This window comes from Ursus arctos, unplaced genomic scaffold, assembly GCF_023065955.2.
Source record: "Ursus arctos isolate Adak ecotype North America unplaced genomic scaffold, UrsArc2.0 scaffold_4, whole genome shotgun sequence".
Lineage (NCBI taxonomy): Eukaryota > Metazoa > Chordata > Mammalia > Carnivora > Ursidae > Ursus > Ursus arctos.
In genome coordinates, this window is record NW_026623056.1 from 92459953 (window position 1) to 92475523 (window position 15571).

The following is a 15571-nucleotide window of genomic DNA, read 5'->3' on the forward strand; positions in this document are numbered from 1 at the left end:
TGTTACGTGGAGAGCGCCTGGGTGCCTCCGTCAGTGAGCAACTGATCCCCGGGGTGGGCCGTGATCCCCGGGGTCCTGGGCTCCAGCCCTGCACGGGGTCCCCTCAGTGGAGAGTCTGCTTCTCCTCCTTCTGTGGGCTCTCTCTCAAATAAATAAATCTTTCCTAAAAAGTGTTACATGGACATTTTAATAACTGTGATTGTGTTCAGGTCTTTAATTATTTTACAACAGGATTTTTCATCCTTTTCTCCCCACTGTCAAGAGTTCTTTATACATTAGCAGTATTAATCCTTAATAAATTACAGATATGTTCTCCAAGTTTGTAATTTGACTTGTAGATTAAAAGCCTGTGTCCAGATCTGGACTAGAGAGGAATTCACACATTCCTCTAGAATTCTCATTTTTTTCTAGCCTTGTCTGCTGGAGCCACGTGCCTGCCTTTGCAAGGACAGAAAATGCATTAATGCCGTTTCCAAGCAGCTCCGTGAGTCTCCCAAGCACCCCACCTGGTGGTGACAGATTACCCACGCCAACGACTGTGTCCAGGGCACGAGTGACATCAGTCCCTTGCTCCTCTCTCGGACGACGTGCATCTGATCTCATCTGAGTCAGCCGACCGTGCCTTCCACAGGGACTGTGTTCCGGGAGCAGTTAGAGCTGGGGTGAGGGGGTGTGCTCCTCTGAGCTGGTGAGGAATCCAGGGGCCCCCTGGAAGGGCAGAACCAGGGCACGGCACAGTGAGCTGACTCGTCTGGCCTGGAGGGATGCAGGATCAGGCTTTGGGAAAAGTGACAGTCCCCAGGCAGCCAGGAAAGGTGCCCACCTGCTGGCCCAGGGGAGCTCTTTCCCGCCGGGGGAGCTTGAGCACTGGGGTGATGCTCGGTGGTGGGCCAGGTCCCTTTCCCAGTCTTCTCAGTCCTGGAGAAGCAGATGGCACTCCCCGGGTGAATGGAGCAGGGCTTAGTAAGGGGCCGTTCCAGGCATATGAGGGATCACGGTGGGGCGGACGTCACCGCCTGGCACGAAGGCCTACCTGGTGGATGAGTTGCAGAACTGGGGAAGAGTCCTGTTGTAGGGATACACGGACAGGAGCCCCACAGTGGTCCCTGCACTGAGGGGCCGGGGTGGGGGGAGGTGTGCAAATGGAAGAGCTCCAGCCCAGCATGTCCCCCAAAGCAGCCCTGGATTACTGTCCCCGTGCTGAGCTGCAAAACATGCTAAATCTTCATTTCAGGGCAAAACTGCTTGACTGCCAAGACTAAGAGCCTGTTAGGAAAGCTTCTTATTCTTCTAGTTCGAGGACAGAGACTAGGTCACCTACGTCACACATGGCTCGTATTGGGGTGTCCCTCAAAGCTTCGAAGCTGTTTGCTCACCATGCAACCCTAGCGTGCTCGCGCCTCCCTGGAGATCCCACAGCCCTATCCTTCAGCCGCAGACCCGGCACAAGGGGCCACATGCCACGGACACAAAGAGGTTTGGGAACCCGAGACCAACTTGACCCACGGACACCTCACCAGTCCGCCCTCTCCCGAGAACGGTAACGTCGTGCCCTTTATTTACAAAACGCAGACACAGGGCCAACCAAGCGCAGGACTGACGGCTCCGATGGCGGGGACCCTCTGTTGAGAAGCGGAGATGCCGTTGCCCATCGTCACGAGCACACGCAGCTCAGAGCAAGAGCTCCAGACACCCTCCCGGTGGCCGGTGCTCGGCGAGGCCAACCCACTCTGGTGCGCGCCCACCTGTTACCGGAAATGTTACGGCCTCTGGCGCACGTATCTGTGTTTCTACCAGAGTGTAAGGCGGTGTGTGAATGCGTCCAAGTACTCTAGAATAAGATTTACCCAAATGCTTTCATTTTATGGAGGAAACTAAGGCCTGGAGACAGGATGGAGTCCAGGCCTGAGTCTGGGGAGCCGTGGTTTGAACACAGGCTCCTGGAATCCTGGGTCCTCCACCCACTCGCTGTGACCTTGGGCAAATCCCGCAGGGCTCAGCTCCGCAGGGGGCAGGGGTGTCCGGCCAGTTCCAGCCAGCATGTGACCCAGGAGGGGCTCCCCTGGCACAGCGGTCGTGCGGCTGTAAAACGACCACATAAACGCGTCCCTCTCACCTCTAGACGCTCCTGCGTGTGATTATGGTTTCAGATCAAAGAAAACACCCAAACAAAGGAGTGAGTTCGTAAAGATTTAAAAATATGTATTTAAAGAGACTATAAGCCCTCTTTGAAAGTAATTAAGATCAGTGACTGTGCTGACTTTGTCTCTCCCGCCGGAAGTCAGGAACAGAGACACAAGACAGGTGTATGACATCCCCCCCAAAGTGGCCCCATGTAGAAACGACATTTGCTCTTGATCCCAGATGCGTTCACGGGGAACAGAACCACATGAACGGGCCCTCATCAGAGTGGAAACTAGAAATACGCCAGTTCGTCGTGCCTGGCTTTGTTGGTCTGATAGCTGGACAAGGCCAAGGGCTTGTTTTCGTGCGGGAGACTTTGGAAAACTCGAAGGTGCACAAACTCATCGTCGTCAACTTGAACCTGGAGAGACGGGGGGGGGGGGGGGGGGGGTGGAAGGCAGGTGAGGGGCAGGCAGGACCTGTGACCACCGCCCCCCCCCCGCCCCTGCTGGGCCAGCCTGCATGACAAGAGGCCCTGGGTAAGGGTAGGGGATCCCTCCTGGTCATCAGCGTCCTGCTTCCCACCAGAGCCCAGGCCACTCTCCCGGCCCTGGCCCGCGTGGCTGACACTCACCTTGATGAAATAGTTCCTCCCTGCCACCACCTGGCTCCTGAACTCCACAGCCTTAAAGGTGGCGTACTTCTTATTTTCCCGCTCTTCCAGCTGGGGCTTCACCTTGGGGACGGAACAGAACGGAGAACCTTAGTGGCTTTTCCTTCCCGCAAGAGGAGCTCACACAGCTTATTTCCCACATGAAACACTGAATTCCTGCGCCACGCTTCGCAGACTTCCTGTAACCTGACTGTTCTCTACAGCAGGCGGGGGGGGGGGGGGGGGGGGGGGGGGGCGGGGGCGTGTAGGCTCCCAGCTCTCCCCATAGAGCGCAGAAACAGTTCGTTCAATCCACCGGTTTCATTGGTCATACATACTTCAGTAGATCACTGGCCCTTCCTGCTCTAGGACTATCATGGGATATTTTAATATCGACACCATTACAGGGCACCTGGGCGGCTCCGGCGGTGAAGCCCCTGCCTTCGCCTCGGGTCATGATCCCGGGGTCCTGGGATCGAGCCCTGTGTCGGGCTCCCTGCTCAGCGGGTAGTCTGCTTCTCCCTCTGCGGCTCCGTCTGCTTGTGTGCGCGCGTGCTCTCTCTCAAATAAACAAAATCTTTAAAATATATATATTTTCACCATTACAACACTGTATGCAAGTTTACAACTGTTTTTAGTCTTCACACTTGAATGGTTTGTTTGAAAGGCTGTATGTAATTTTTTTTTTTAAAGATTTTATTTATTTATTTGACAGAGAGAGACAGCCAGTGAGAGAGGGAACACAAGCAGGGGGAGTGGGAGAGGAAGAAGCAGGCTCCCAGCAGGGCAGGGAGCCCAACTCGGGGTTCAATCCCAGGACTCTGGGATCACGCCCTGAGCCGAAGGCAGACGCTTAACGACTGAGCCACCCAGGCGCCCTGTAAGGCTGTACATAATTCTTTACTCTTAAAGCTGAGAAGTAAAACGTTTTCAAAATTTTAAACTGGATTTTATAATACACGTAAATGCTCTTCCATCTTACAGATGCACCCCGATTCCCTCACTGTTCCCTGTCTGCGGGCTTCGGCTGTTCCCGCGTGTCTCCCGTAACACAGGGTGCGGCACACGCCGGGCTGTGCAGTGAGAAACAGGTCAGTGCATTTTTAGAGGATTTCTTTAAGATGCGGAGCCTTTGGGCAGAAGCTGATCCTTGTCTTAAGTGTCAAAGAGTCATCATACTTCCAGCTTAATCCCGTTTTCCAAGGTCTTGGCCTTTTAGGAACTGAGCAGCTTTACAGGATACAAATACAGCTTTGTCTTCTTCTTCTTTTCTTCTTCTTCTTCTTCTTCCTTCTTCTTCTCCTCCTTCTCCTCCTTCTCCTTCTTCTTCATTTAAAATCTCATCTAGTTTAAATGTGCTCTAGCTGCCTCCTGGGCTGACAGCAGGCACTGCAGTGTGCGGACTTCGTGCTGGAGGGACTGACTCGTCCTGGAGGCTTGGAGGCTTAGACATTTCCACTCCACTGGCTGCAGGAGGCAGGCCCGTTCCTGGGAGGCCAGGGGCCCACCGTCAGTACACACAGGTGTCACCATGCCAGGCCAAACACATGCTGCTTCTGGGGCCTTCAGGGAGGTGCCCTTGCTGGGGACAACGGACAGAAGGCTGACTCCGGGCAGCACAGGACTGGTCAGCCAGCAGGGAGAAGGCCGGCCACCGTCCTGCGGCTCCTCTGGTCTCTCCGTGTCCCTGCCGGTTCTCAGGGCAGCGCCTGCCTGTCTCCCTGGCGCCAGTGCCTCCCTGCGTCTGAACACTCACCTGGAGCGCCCTTCTTCATGCTAGCCATGCTAGGTCTGCAGGCAACAGACTCTGCAGTTTACAAAACTGGGGGGGGGGGGCGGGCGGGGAGGGGAAACAAGACCCACACAACAGCCCAGGGGTTCGGGAAGCAATCACCACTCCCTTCGCCTGCTTTGGGACTGGAGGCAGGAAAGCCCTGGGCTGCTGGTAAGAACACCGGAGGCGGGTGGGACAACAGGTGCTGTGCAGTCTTGATGGTCAGGCCCGGCCTCTGCCTGCACAAGGGCAGCTCACGACACCAGTGCCCACTGGGACAAAGATGGAGACCCCAGGTCAAGGAGAAGCCTTCAGGGGATCGGGCAGGGGCAGGGGGCCAGGGAAGGCCCCAGGACAGGACTGGGGGGCGCTCCTCGGGCGCTACAGAAGGTCTTCGAAGCAGGTCAGTCCCCGAGGGCTGTTCTTGCGTGCAGCCCAGAGAGCTCCCCTAAGGAGTCAGTACAGACGTGCAGGAGGTGGCGTCCCGCCTCTCTCCTCGTCAGCAGGTGGGCTGGCCGCCTCCGTGTCCCCCAGCAGCAACACGCTGCTCCAGCTCACTTTCCAACGCTCAACACCAAAGGAAGGAGCAAATGACCTTTTACACGTTCGGACTGCGCGGACGGGAGGGATCTCTCAGTCCCGGCAAAGCAGGAACCGCGAGGAAGGGCTGCGCCCTAGAGCGCGCGCCTGCGGGGAGAGCCCAGAGCCGCCCAGGCGGGGCTCGCACAGGGTCTCTGCGAATTCCTCATTTTCACAGGTCTCGTGGGGCTGAGTCACCGCCCTTCACCGCGGTCGGGTGGCGCGGTCCCCCGGGGCAGGCCGGGGCTGGCCGGGCGTCGCAGCAGGAGTCCCGGGCCTGCGCCCCGCTCTGGCCCCGAGCCTTCGAGGCCCCGACCCACAGCCCGCCTGTCCCCGCGCGCTGCCGCCTGCTGCGGTCGCCGAGGGGGAAACGAGGCGGGCCGGCCCGGCCTCCGGCGGCTGGAAGGTGCTCTCGGGGCGACCCCAGGCTGGCACCTGCGGGCCCCGCAGCGGGAAGCCGGGTCCGGAGCCCCGCCCGCTCCCGCCTACCTGGTCGGCGATGGACTGGGTCTCGGCCGTGGCGGGCTGCGAGGCGGTGGGCGCCCCGCACATCATGTTGGCGGCGGGCGGAAGAGGAGCGGCGGGCGGAGCTGCAGCTGCGAGCAGAGGAGCGGCGGGCAGAGCAGCACCCAGCGGCCTGGTGTCCGCTCAGCTTAAAGCAGCCGGCGGTCACGTGGCTCGGGGGCGGGGCCGGAGCGGGGCCAGGGTCGGAGCGAGGGCGGAGGGCGGGGCGAGGGCCGGCGCGGGGCGGCGCCGGGGGCGGGGCCGGGGGCGGGGCGGCCGGCGGCGCTGGGCGGGGAAGGAGGACCGTCGCAGTCCTTTCCCCTGGGCGCGCAGCGGGCGGGCGACCACCTGGGGCCCCCCGCTGCCCGCACCCTGTGGGGGCCAGTGGTCGCGTGCTGTAGGGGCATCCCCGCACTGCGGTTTTGGTGTCGTCCTTCTCTGGCCGGTCAGGGCGGAGTGTCCCCACTGCAGGGGACCGTTGGGGTCAGGCCCCACATGGGGGTGGGGGTGGGTTCTGCAGGGGACCGTCTGGAGTCTCACCCTGTGCAGGGCTGGACGCAGCGTTTGGTGGGGTGAGGGGCAGGCCACAGGCAGGTGGTGAGCTGGACCTGAGGTGAGAGCTGCCAGGGGCACAGGGGAGAGGAGCCTGTGCACGGTCAGGACCTGCAGGAGCTGGGGACCAGGGCAGGAGGCTGTCGGGGCATCCCGGAGTCCAGGATCAGGCCCTGCCCGGCCTCACTCCCCTACGCATTCAACCACCCTGCATCCCTCATCAAGCCTGGCCCAGCACCCCACTTGTGCCAGCCCCTCTGGAGGTCAGTGTCCAGCAGGTGACCCAGAGGCACAGAGGAGACAGGAGATTGTCCGGGGGTGGGGAGGAGACCGCTCCCAGGGCTTCAGGCTGGGCTGGGGGGGTGTGGTCAGAGCGAGAGCTTTTGGAAAGGACTGGGTTAGGGCAGGATTTGGGTTAGGATTAGACAGATTCCACCACCCAGGGAAGGGGAAGAAGGGTCCCGCCCTTTATTCAGGGCAGGGGTAGGGCCCATGCTGGGAGCTGTCTGGACAGGACTGGTCTTTAGAAAGGCCCGGGCCTCTGCCACCCGTGGGCCACCCCTCAGTGGACGCTGGTCCACCCCTCACTGGGTGCTGACTCTGAGGGAGCAGGCCCACCCTTATCTGTTGGTGGGCCCAACACGGAGCCCCAGCGAGCAGGTGCGTGAGGAGACAAGCCTTTGTTACCTGCCAGGGGCAAAGCCTGGTTTGTGTGTTCAGGAAGGGTGGGAGGTCAGGTGTGGTTGAGCCCTGGGGGGAGGGGAAGAGCAGATCGCACGACCCATTCACGACTGCATGAATGTGTGAGCCAGATTTGACTCCATAAAAAAATGGAAAACTCTACATAGAAAACAAAGCATCAGAAAATAATTGTCAAGATGGGGAAAAGAAGGAGATTCTCTAGTCTTTTCATGTCTTGACGCTCAGTGGGCTTTGCCCTCCTCTCCTTCCCCTCCTCCCTCTGTCCTGCTGTCCTGCCCAGAGGGTTTTGCTCTGTCTTGGAATGTGTTAAAAAGAAAACCAACAGGCCCCAAATGGAGCCACTTAGGCCAAGTCACCAAGCCAGGACTTCATCCCTGACCTAACTACACCCTCCCCCAGTTCCAATCTCCCCCAGAAATGTAGTCTTAACTGGCCAGTGAGGAATGCTCTGGAGGCCACCAAGGAGGTACCCTGTCCCTTGGGCCCTCTCCCTCCCCCAAAGGAAGAGGAGGGAAGCTGCAGGATCAGACCCCTGCTCTTCTCCCTCAGGGAAGGTGACCTTGCCTGAAACAGTCCTTTCTTCTGCTGAGTGTCCTGCCCCGTTTCTGCCTATACTATCCGTACGTTTTGCGCAGCTCCCCCAGCGCCTGTCCTGGATGGGTTGCTGCCCCATCAGTGGATCGTTTCATAAAGCCACTTAGATCTTCGAACTCACGCAGTTGGATTTTATTTTGTAACAGATGCCTCCGCGGGTCTGACGTGCGCTCTCCCTGCTGGCCCCGGCTCCTCGTGCGCTCACATTTTACAAATAGGAGGCTACACCCGGGCGGATAAGCAAAGCCCACCCAAAGGAGAGCCAGCAAACCCGGTTATTCCGAGCTGGCTGCAGCAACGCGGCCCCACCAGCACTGGGGGTTGGCAGAGACTCGCAGCAGGTGGGGTGGGGGTAAGCTTTGTCACGGAATAAAAGGAAGACTCCGGTGTGTTCCGTGGAGCCTGTGGGTGGGCTCACTACAGCTGGGCATCCTGCCGGATTGACCTCAGGGGCGCGTTTGGTTTTCTCCTGCTGACCTGAGTTAGAAGGGGAGGGAAGCTGGCAGTCACGGCCGCCTCCTGACTGGTCCAGGCCTGGGGCCGTGGAGGCCTGGGGACAACAGAGTTCTCTGGTCCCATGTCCATGGTCTGGCCGTTGACCCTGTGTGTAGACGGTCTCTCATGCTGTTCCTGAAGCTAGTGTTTCCTCCCGTCGCGGGTCCGGTCCGCACGGATGTTTGCCGGCAGCCTCAGAGAGCAGGCTCCGAGGCCAAATGCACGAATACAGATGCAGGCCCCCCTTCCACCGGCTGTGTGGCCTAGGACTAGCGGCCCAACACCTCTGGCCCTCTTTGTGGGGGTAATTCATAAGCAATCTCAAAGGGTTTTGAGTTCCTTTAAGTACTAAGTGAGTTAATCAGTGTGAAATGTTTGGGACAGCATCTGAGCCCCAGGGCGAGCTGATAGTGTTATTGCTATGACTGTCTCTAATTAGCACACTAACTTAAATCTCTCCCATAATTAGCATTACTTTTTCCATCCAGAGGCCCTGGAAAAGGCTGACACTTATCTCATTCCTTGATACTCTGGGTTCTCATCTTGCTAGAGCCGGAGAACAAGACCAAATATCATGTCTCCCCACCGAGAGTCCTGGAGCCACTGCGGGGCCCCGGACGTCACTAAGGCCCGAGCTCCGTGAAGCCCCGCCCGTGAAGTCTCCGACTTTCCCGGCACGCGGAAGACGAGGGGCTTTTGTTTGAGTGTCTCAGGGTTCCTTCCTCCTCAGCAAGATGCTCAGCGACTTTGCTCCCCCTTCGTGCTCTTGGGCCGGTGATCCACACGCCCGGCCTGGAGCTAATCAGTCGGTGCTTGTGTTCCCTCAGGCAAAAAATTGTCTTCAGAATTTGCTGCTAATTAAAGGAAAACTCAAGAAACGCTTAAAAAAAAGAAAGGAAAATCAAAAAGAAAAGGAAAGATGGAACATTTACACAACTAAGCACGTACCGGTTACCAGCTCATCTTCACTAGGAAGGGAAGTAACAGTGAAGGTGACCCTAACACCAGGTGTCGCACACGGGCACACCAGCGTCCTGCCTCCCGCGTTAGGGTCCCTCACAGGCCTGGCCACCCGCAGGCGCGACACACCAAGTGGACCATGGCTTTACATCTGATCCAGGGCCCTTGAAGCGAGCCAGCACCGGCCCAGGCAGCCCTGCACCCCTCTGGAAGGGCGGGGGAGCTGCAGAAATTGGGACGAGTCAAAGGCGGGGACGGATGTAGAATCTTAAGAGGCCCTTGTTGTAAACTAACTCAGGCAAAGGGCTTCCTAAGTGCAGAAGCCTCAACAGAATCAAGGGGACACCCTGGACCAGGCGGGGGGCAGTGGGCTCTCTGGGTACGCCCGGTGCACGTGCCCTGGGCGCGCCAGTGGTTCTCCCCGTGTCTCCTACTGGCCTGTGTCCTTGCCGGGCTCCCCTGCAGGCAGACGGGCGGCGTTGGGTCCGTTCCTCACCGTTGTTCCTGTCGCACACGAGGCCCTAAGTAAGTATTTGATTCTCATGCACTTCTGTAAATCCAAACAAAACCACAGTTGGAGCAATCGGTACCAGAAATTAAGGAAAATTCTTGGATGGAGAGAAAATTTATAAAAAGTTCTGTCCGGGAATTTAGAAGCACCTCAATGCCCAGCCCCTGTCCATAACAAGGGGCTGTGCCCTTGGGAGGAAGGGCTTCTCGAAGGGCATTTCCCCATTTCCCTGCTGTCTGCTCCCCCAGCTGCTTGTTGAAATGCCGGTTTGCAGCCTCCCCCTGGAGACCCCGGTTCACGGGGCCTCGGTGGGGCCCGGGCACCATGGGAGCTCTTGGCAGTAGCCATCCTGAGGGTGGGATGTAGGCATTTAATAACTTTGTTCCCTGTGATCCTCTGCATTTTTCTACAGTTTTATTTAAACAACTCTTTGTTTTTAGAAAAAATAATTATTTTATTTTGGAATGCTGCGTATTCTTGAGAAGTTAATAATGTCACGGGAAAATGCTAGGTATGTTATTGAAAAGCAGTTTCAAAACTGTCAATATAATGTGATTAAGATAGTTAATATATTAATAAATTAATGTGTAAACAATAAAAAAACCTTATACACAGAAGAAAACGAGCAGATATGTGCCAACTTTTTCCTTCAGACCATGAGGCTATGTCTGGCTCCTTCCTCTAACTTTTCTTACTTCCCTAATTTTCCTATTTCCCTAATTTTCTATAATAAAAAATTGAGAGCTTGAACACAAGGAAGAAGCCTATGTGTGCTCCGTGAGTGAATGAGTTTGAATCTGGAGAGAAGGTCTGCAGGCAGCAGCCCGGGGCTCGGGTGAGGAGGGTGGGGCCCCCTGGGCGGCACCTGGGACGCGGTCCTGGCGAGGAACGAGGGCTCTCACAGCCTCCCGGGCACCGTGGCTCAGCCTGCGTGTACCCTTGGCCTTGTCTCTTACGGGCTCTGGGCTGAAGCGTGACCTGTGAGCCCCTTTGCTCACCTACGAATGGCAAAAATCGTACCCCCCTTGCAGCACTGTTTCAGGGTTTACTAACGGTGGGTGTACAGTCTTAGGGGCAAGTAGCCGTTCGTGAGATGGCGGTGCTATTGCTGATTTTATCTTCCTTACCCTCTCTGCAGTGGGTCCATAGTGTCTCCCTGGAAGTCACGTGCACCCAGAACCTGGGAAGGGGATGTTAATTTGGAAATAGGGTCTTGGCAGCTGTCATGAGTTAAGAAAGGTCACTAGTGGATCAGGGTGGGCCCTAAATCCAATGACTGGTATCCTTATAAGAAAAGCAGAAGACACAGAGAGTGGGACAGGAAGGACAGCATGTGAAGACACAGTGACATGGGGGAGGAGGCCACATGATGAGGGGGCAGAGATTGCCTCAATGCAGCCCCGAGCCAAGGCCCGCCAGGAGCCTGGGAGAGGCAGGAAGGGGCCTCCCCTAGAGCCTGCGGACACGGGATCCAGAAACAGAGATTTTTCTACCGGGACAAAGATAAGTGGGTCTACATGACAGTGTATGGAAATCCGATGGTCCTAATTATTTGTGGAATAAATAAGCGTACTTCTGTTGCTACTCTGTACCTAGTGAGTTGTCCACAACTGTCCTTCACAGTGTCACCACCTGACGCCGTCCTGGGCGCGGGCAGATACACACACATGGCTCTGCCTTCGTGGGGCAGACACGATGGGGTGATGTGTGTGCAAGGTGAAAAAGACACCCATTCCCCAAATTCCTGCCAGACTTTTTTTTCCTAATATTTAAAACTTTATACTGAAGTAATTTTAGTTTCCGAAGATAGTATCGTTTCTGTAAGCTAAATGAGGGCACGGTACATGAGCAGAAACAGCAGCTTTCAGAAGCAGGACAGAGTCTTGGTTTACAACAGATGAGCTGGCCCACACAACTGACTCACTCACCAGTGTCCCGGGAAAGTCATCTTTCTGGTCCGGGCTCCTCCCACACTGCTGAGCAGTCAGCTTCTCACTCTTTTGTCTTTCAGGACCTTGATCCTTTTAAAGAGTACAGATCATCTTTTTTGAGGACTGATTCTCTTCGGGGCTTGGGCGATATTTCCTCATGATCAGGTTGAGTTTTATCATAAAGGAACATGGGGAGCAGAGGCATTGATGGGAATCTCAAGGACAAGGCGGTCGTCCTTCAGTTGACTCATTCACGAAGCAGGTGCATGATGCGTGAGTAGCGGGGCCGGAAGTCAGGCTTTCGGTTGAAACAAAGTCTATGTGCAGTCGTGCTGACTTAGACGGAAATCTTAACTGGCTCCCCTTGTCTATCAGGCCTTTAGAGAGATTGGTTTTTTTCTTCTCACCGCAGTGATGCTGTGTCCTTTACGTGCATCTTACTGAGGGTACCTGGTACCCGTGTGTCTTCCCACTGGTGAGGTTGACTTCCCCTTTGAATAGAGTGCTGTCTGCCAGGTTTCTCCACCGTAGAGTTACTACTTTCCTATTGTAACCAGAAAGTACCTTCGAGGCTCTCTAAATATCATATTTCCTATCATACTTTTGCCACTAATTTTAGTATCCATTGCTGGTTCTTGCCTGCAATGCACACCAGACTTTGAAAAGTTTCCTAAAGAGGGGTAATTTTGCATTCATAATAGAGCACATTTATTCATTTATTTATTTGTTTAAAGATTTTATTTATTTGAAAGAGAGACAGCCAGCGAGAGAGGGAACACAAGCAGGAGGAGTGGGAGAGGAAGAAGCAGGCTCCCAGTGGAGGAGCCCAATATGGGGCTCGATCCCAGGACTCTGGGATCACGCCCTGAGCTGAAGGCAGATGCTTAATGACTGAGCCACCCAGGCGCCCCTATTCATTTATTTTTAAAAAGATTTATTTATTTGAGAGAGAGAAAGAGAGAGAGAGAGAGAGAGCAAGTGCAAGCAAGCATGGGGGTAAGGGGAAGAGGGAGAGGGAGAATCTCAAGCAGAGTCCCCACTGAGAGTGGAGCCCAACACCGGGCTTGATCCCAGGACCCCGAGATCATGACCCGAGCTGAAATCAAGAGTCCGATGCCCGACTGAGCCACCCAGGTGCCCTGCACATTTTCTTAAATTAGTTGATTTATTTATTGGTGGGCAGCAAAGCAGTGTTTATAGAGTGATAGCAAAGTGATGGTACAAAGCTCCCGAAGAAGGAGGGGGCCCGAGGGCATCGCTCTGCACGTTTATTTTAGGTACACTGGATATGATGCAACTCTTTCATTAGCTGCTAGCATCCAATATGTGTTGTACTGTAAAGCATATTTTTAAAGTATATGTTGGTGCATTTCATTGAGTTATTTTGATGAAATTTCATGTCACAAATCCATTATGTGTTTATTAAAATTGCTATTTTTTAAAATTTTATTTATGTATTTGACAGAGAGAGAGAACACAAGCAGGGGGAGAGGCAGAGGGAGAAGCAGGCTCCCCACCGAGCAAGGAGCCTGATGTGGGGCTCGATCTCAGGACCCTGGGATCATGACCTGCAGCAGCCCCTGGCCGAGAGCTTATGCTAAGGATATAACAGGAAAACACGTTTGTGACCTTGCGGGCTTTCGCGTAAAGGTCAGAGCACAGCGGTGAGGAACGCCCAGCTCGCTCAGGGCAGAATGCTGCCCCAACCGAAACTTGATTGCTCTTGACAATAGCCCACGGGGTCCATAGAAACATGTTTAAGCACGGGCCTCACTTGCTGAACGTTAGCTCATCTAATCCCGTGGCCTTCCCCGTGACGCACTACTATTCACTAGGACGTACTACAGATTCTTCCCTTGATTGTCTTTGATTGTTTATTGCCAATAAATTCACAAGGTTGCAGCTGGTCCGGGCGATCGCACTCTTGGCGGTGGCTCACCTGGCGGTCGTCCCCTGCACCCACACTCTCTTTCACAAGCTAACTTGTCTGCGCCTCGTCCTTCTCCTGAATCAGCGCTGTGACGCTGCGGGCGGTGTTGCAGCAATGACCTGAGCCTTAGGCGGGCGCTTCACCAATTGAGCCACCCAGGCGACCCAAACTGCTCTTTTCTTAGGCTTGGTTGTCTTCTGTCTTCTTTTTCCTGCTTTAGGACTGTTCCCAGCTCATCACACTGCCCTTTGTATAGTGCACAAGTGTGTCTCTTCATTGCCAGACCTGGCCTTGTTCACAGGGTCACTATTTATAGATGGCACCTAAACAGTTGGTGAGAGCTCATTCTAAGACCAGTTTCTAGGGGCACCTGGGTGGCTCAGTTGGTGAAGCATCTGCCTTCAGCTCAGGTCATGATCTCGGGGTCCTGGGATCGAGCTCCACATCAGGCTCCTCTGCTGGGAGCCTCCTTCTTCCTCTCCCACTCCCCCTGCCTGTGTTCCCTCTCTCACTGTCGAATAAATAAAATCTTTTTTTTTTTTTAAAGATTTTTTATTTATTTATTTGACAGAGATAGAGACAGCCAGCGAGAGAGGGAACACAAGCAGGGGGAGTGGGAGAGGAAGAAGCAGGCTCATAGAGGAGGAGCTTGACGTGGGGCTCGAACCCGGAACGCCGGGATCACGCCCTGAGCCGAAGGCAGACGCTTTAACCGCTGTGCCACCCAGGCGCCCCCGAATAAATAAAATCTTAAAAAAAAAAAAAAATAAAACCAGTTTCTAAATTGTTTCTCAACTTTTTGTCATGAAAATCTCCAAAAACAGAGGAAGTTGGAAAAACAGGGCAACACCTGTGCTCCTGCCCCTAGGTCAGCCTTTGCTAACATTTTGCCATATTTGCTTATTTACTATGTGTGATTATTTAACTTCCAGACATCGGGACACTTCACTATTAACACTCTGCAGTTATTTCTTAAAAGTAAGGAAATTCTTCCACATCCGGTATTGGCAAACTACCGTCCGTGGGCCAGATCCATAACACCACCTGTTCTGTTCTGTTGTTGTTTTGTTTTTGAGTAAGCTCTATGCCCAACATGGGGCTTGAACTCATGACCCCAAGATCAAGAGTTGAGAGCTCCACCGACTGAGCCAGCCGGGCGCCCCACATACCACCTGATTTTGAAAACAAAGTTTTACTGGCACACAGCTACGCTCATCATTTATTGTCTATGGCTGCTCTTGCCCACAGTAGCAGCTGTTTGGCCCATAACTCTGAAAATATTCACCGTCTTACCTGTGTAGAAAAGAGTTGACTTAGTCCTGACTGCTCTCCTTAGAATCTCATTCTACAAAAACCCACTGTCACACCCTAGAAAAGAAACAATTATCCTGGACTATAATCTACACATAGTCTGTATGAAAGCTTTCTCAATTATTTCCAGAATGACTTTTTAGCTTTTTCTTTGAACCAGGGTTCAATCAAGATTTGTATGTTGCATTCCCTCCTCCTTTATACATTCATTCATTCAGTCCTTGTTTATGACGTGAACTTTGTGAAGACATCAGGACAGCTGTCTGCAAACTGTCCCAGACCTGGGTTAATGGTTTTCTCATGCACTGTGGGTAGCCTTCCCCTACATCCTGAGAGCAGGGGTGCAGACCTAGAGGCTGGGAGAGGTTCGGACGGGACTGCCCCACAAGGGATGCTGGTGTGAGCCAGCGCTCTTGCTCCACTATAGATGCCAACGGTCACTTCTTATCGCACTTTCTTGAGACACCGACAATGGCCAGACCGTTGTAATCACCGGACCGGAAAAGCCCGGATAGCAACGGAACACCTGGAAGGCCACATGCCACACGTCCCTTCCCCGCCCACGATCGTGGGCTGAGCGCATACAGAACCCACCCGTGATCACGCACTCTCTGTCCGCTCTCTTGCACGTACCCCTGACCCTCTCTCTAGAAAACTCTCCGCGTCCATCTTGCGGGGGGCGGAGAGGTCGGCCACCTCCGCCGGCTGCCGGCACCCAAACTAAATCCCTCCCTTTCCGTTTCCCAGACCCTCCTCTCTTGCGTTATCTGCTTCTCCTGGGAGGAGTTCATCCGAGTTTGTCCGGCTTCTCCTGGTCCAGGCCCCTCGAGTCCCGGGAGGCAGCGGTCGGCCGGCCGGCGCCAGGGCTTCCGTTCCTAACCCGTGAAGTCAGCGGCTGTGACAGACCCTTCAGTAGCACCGGGGCACGGGTGAGGGCGCCCCGGCCACGGGG

The 15571-nt window shown here is 54.8% G+C and overlaps 1 protein-coding gene across 1 annotated transcript; it reads right to left on the reverse strand.

Moving 5' to 3' along the window:
• Positions 1 to 2177: 2177 nt before the first annotated feature.
• CSTB (cystatin B) lies at positions 2178 to 5799 on the reverse strand. The gene is made up of 3 exons (XM_026496014.4): positions 5619 to 5799; positions 2759 to 2860; positions 2178 to 2545 (listed from the first exon to the last, which is right to left on the reverse strand). Exons 1-3 carry the CDS (start codon positions 5682 to 5684, stop codon positions 2417 to 2419), a joined length of 297 nt encoding a protein of 98 aa, XP_026351799.1. The 5' UTR covers positions 5685 to 5799; the 3' UTR covers positions 2178 to 2416.
• Positions 5800 to 15571: the final 9772 nt, after the last annotated feature.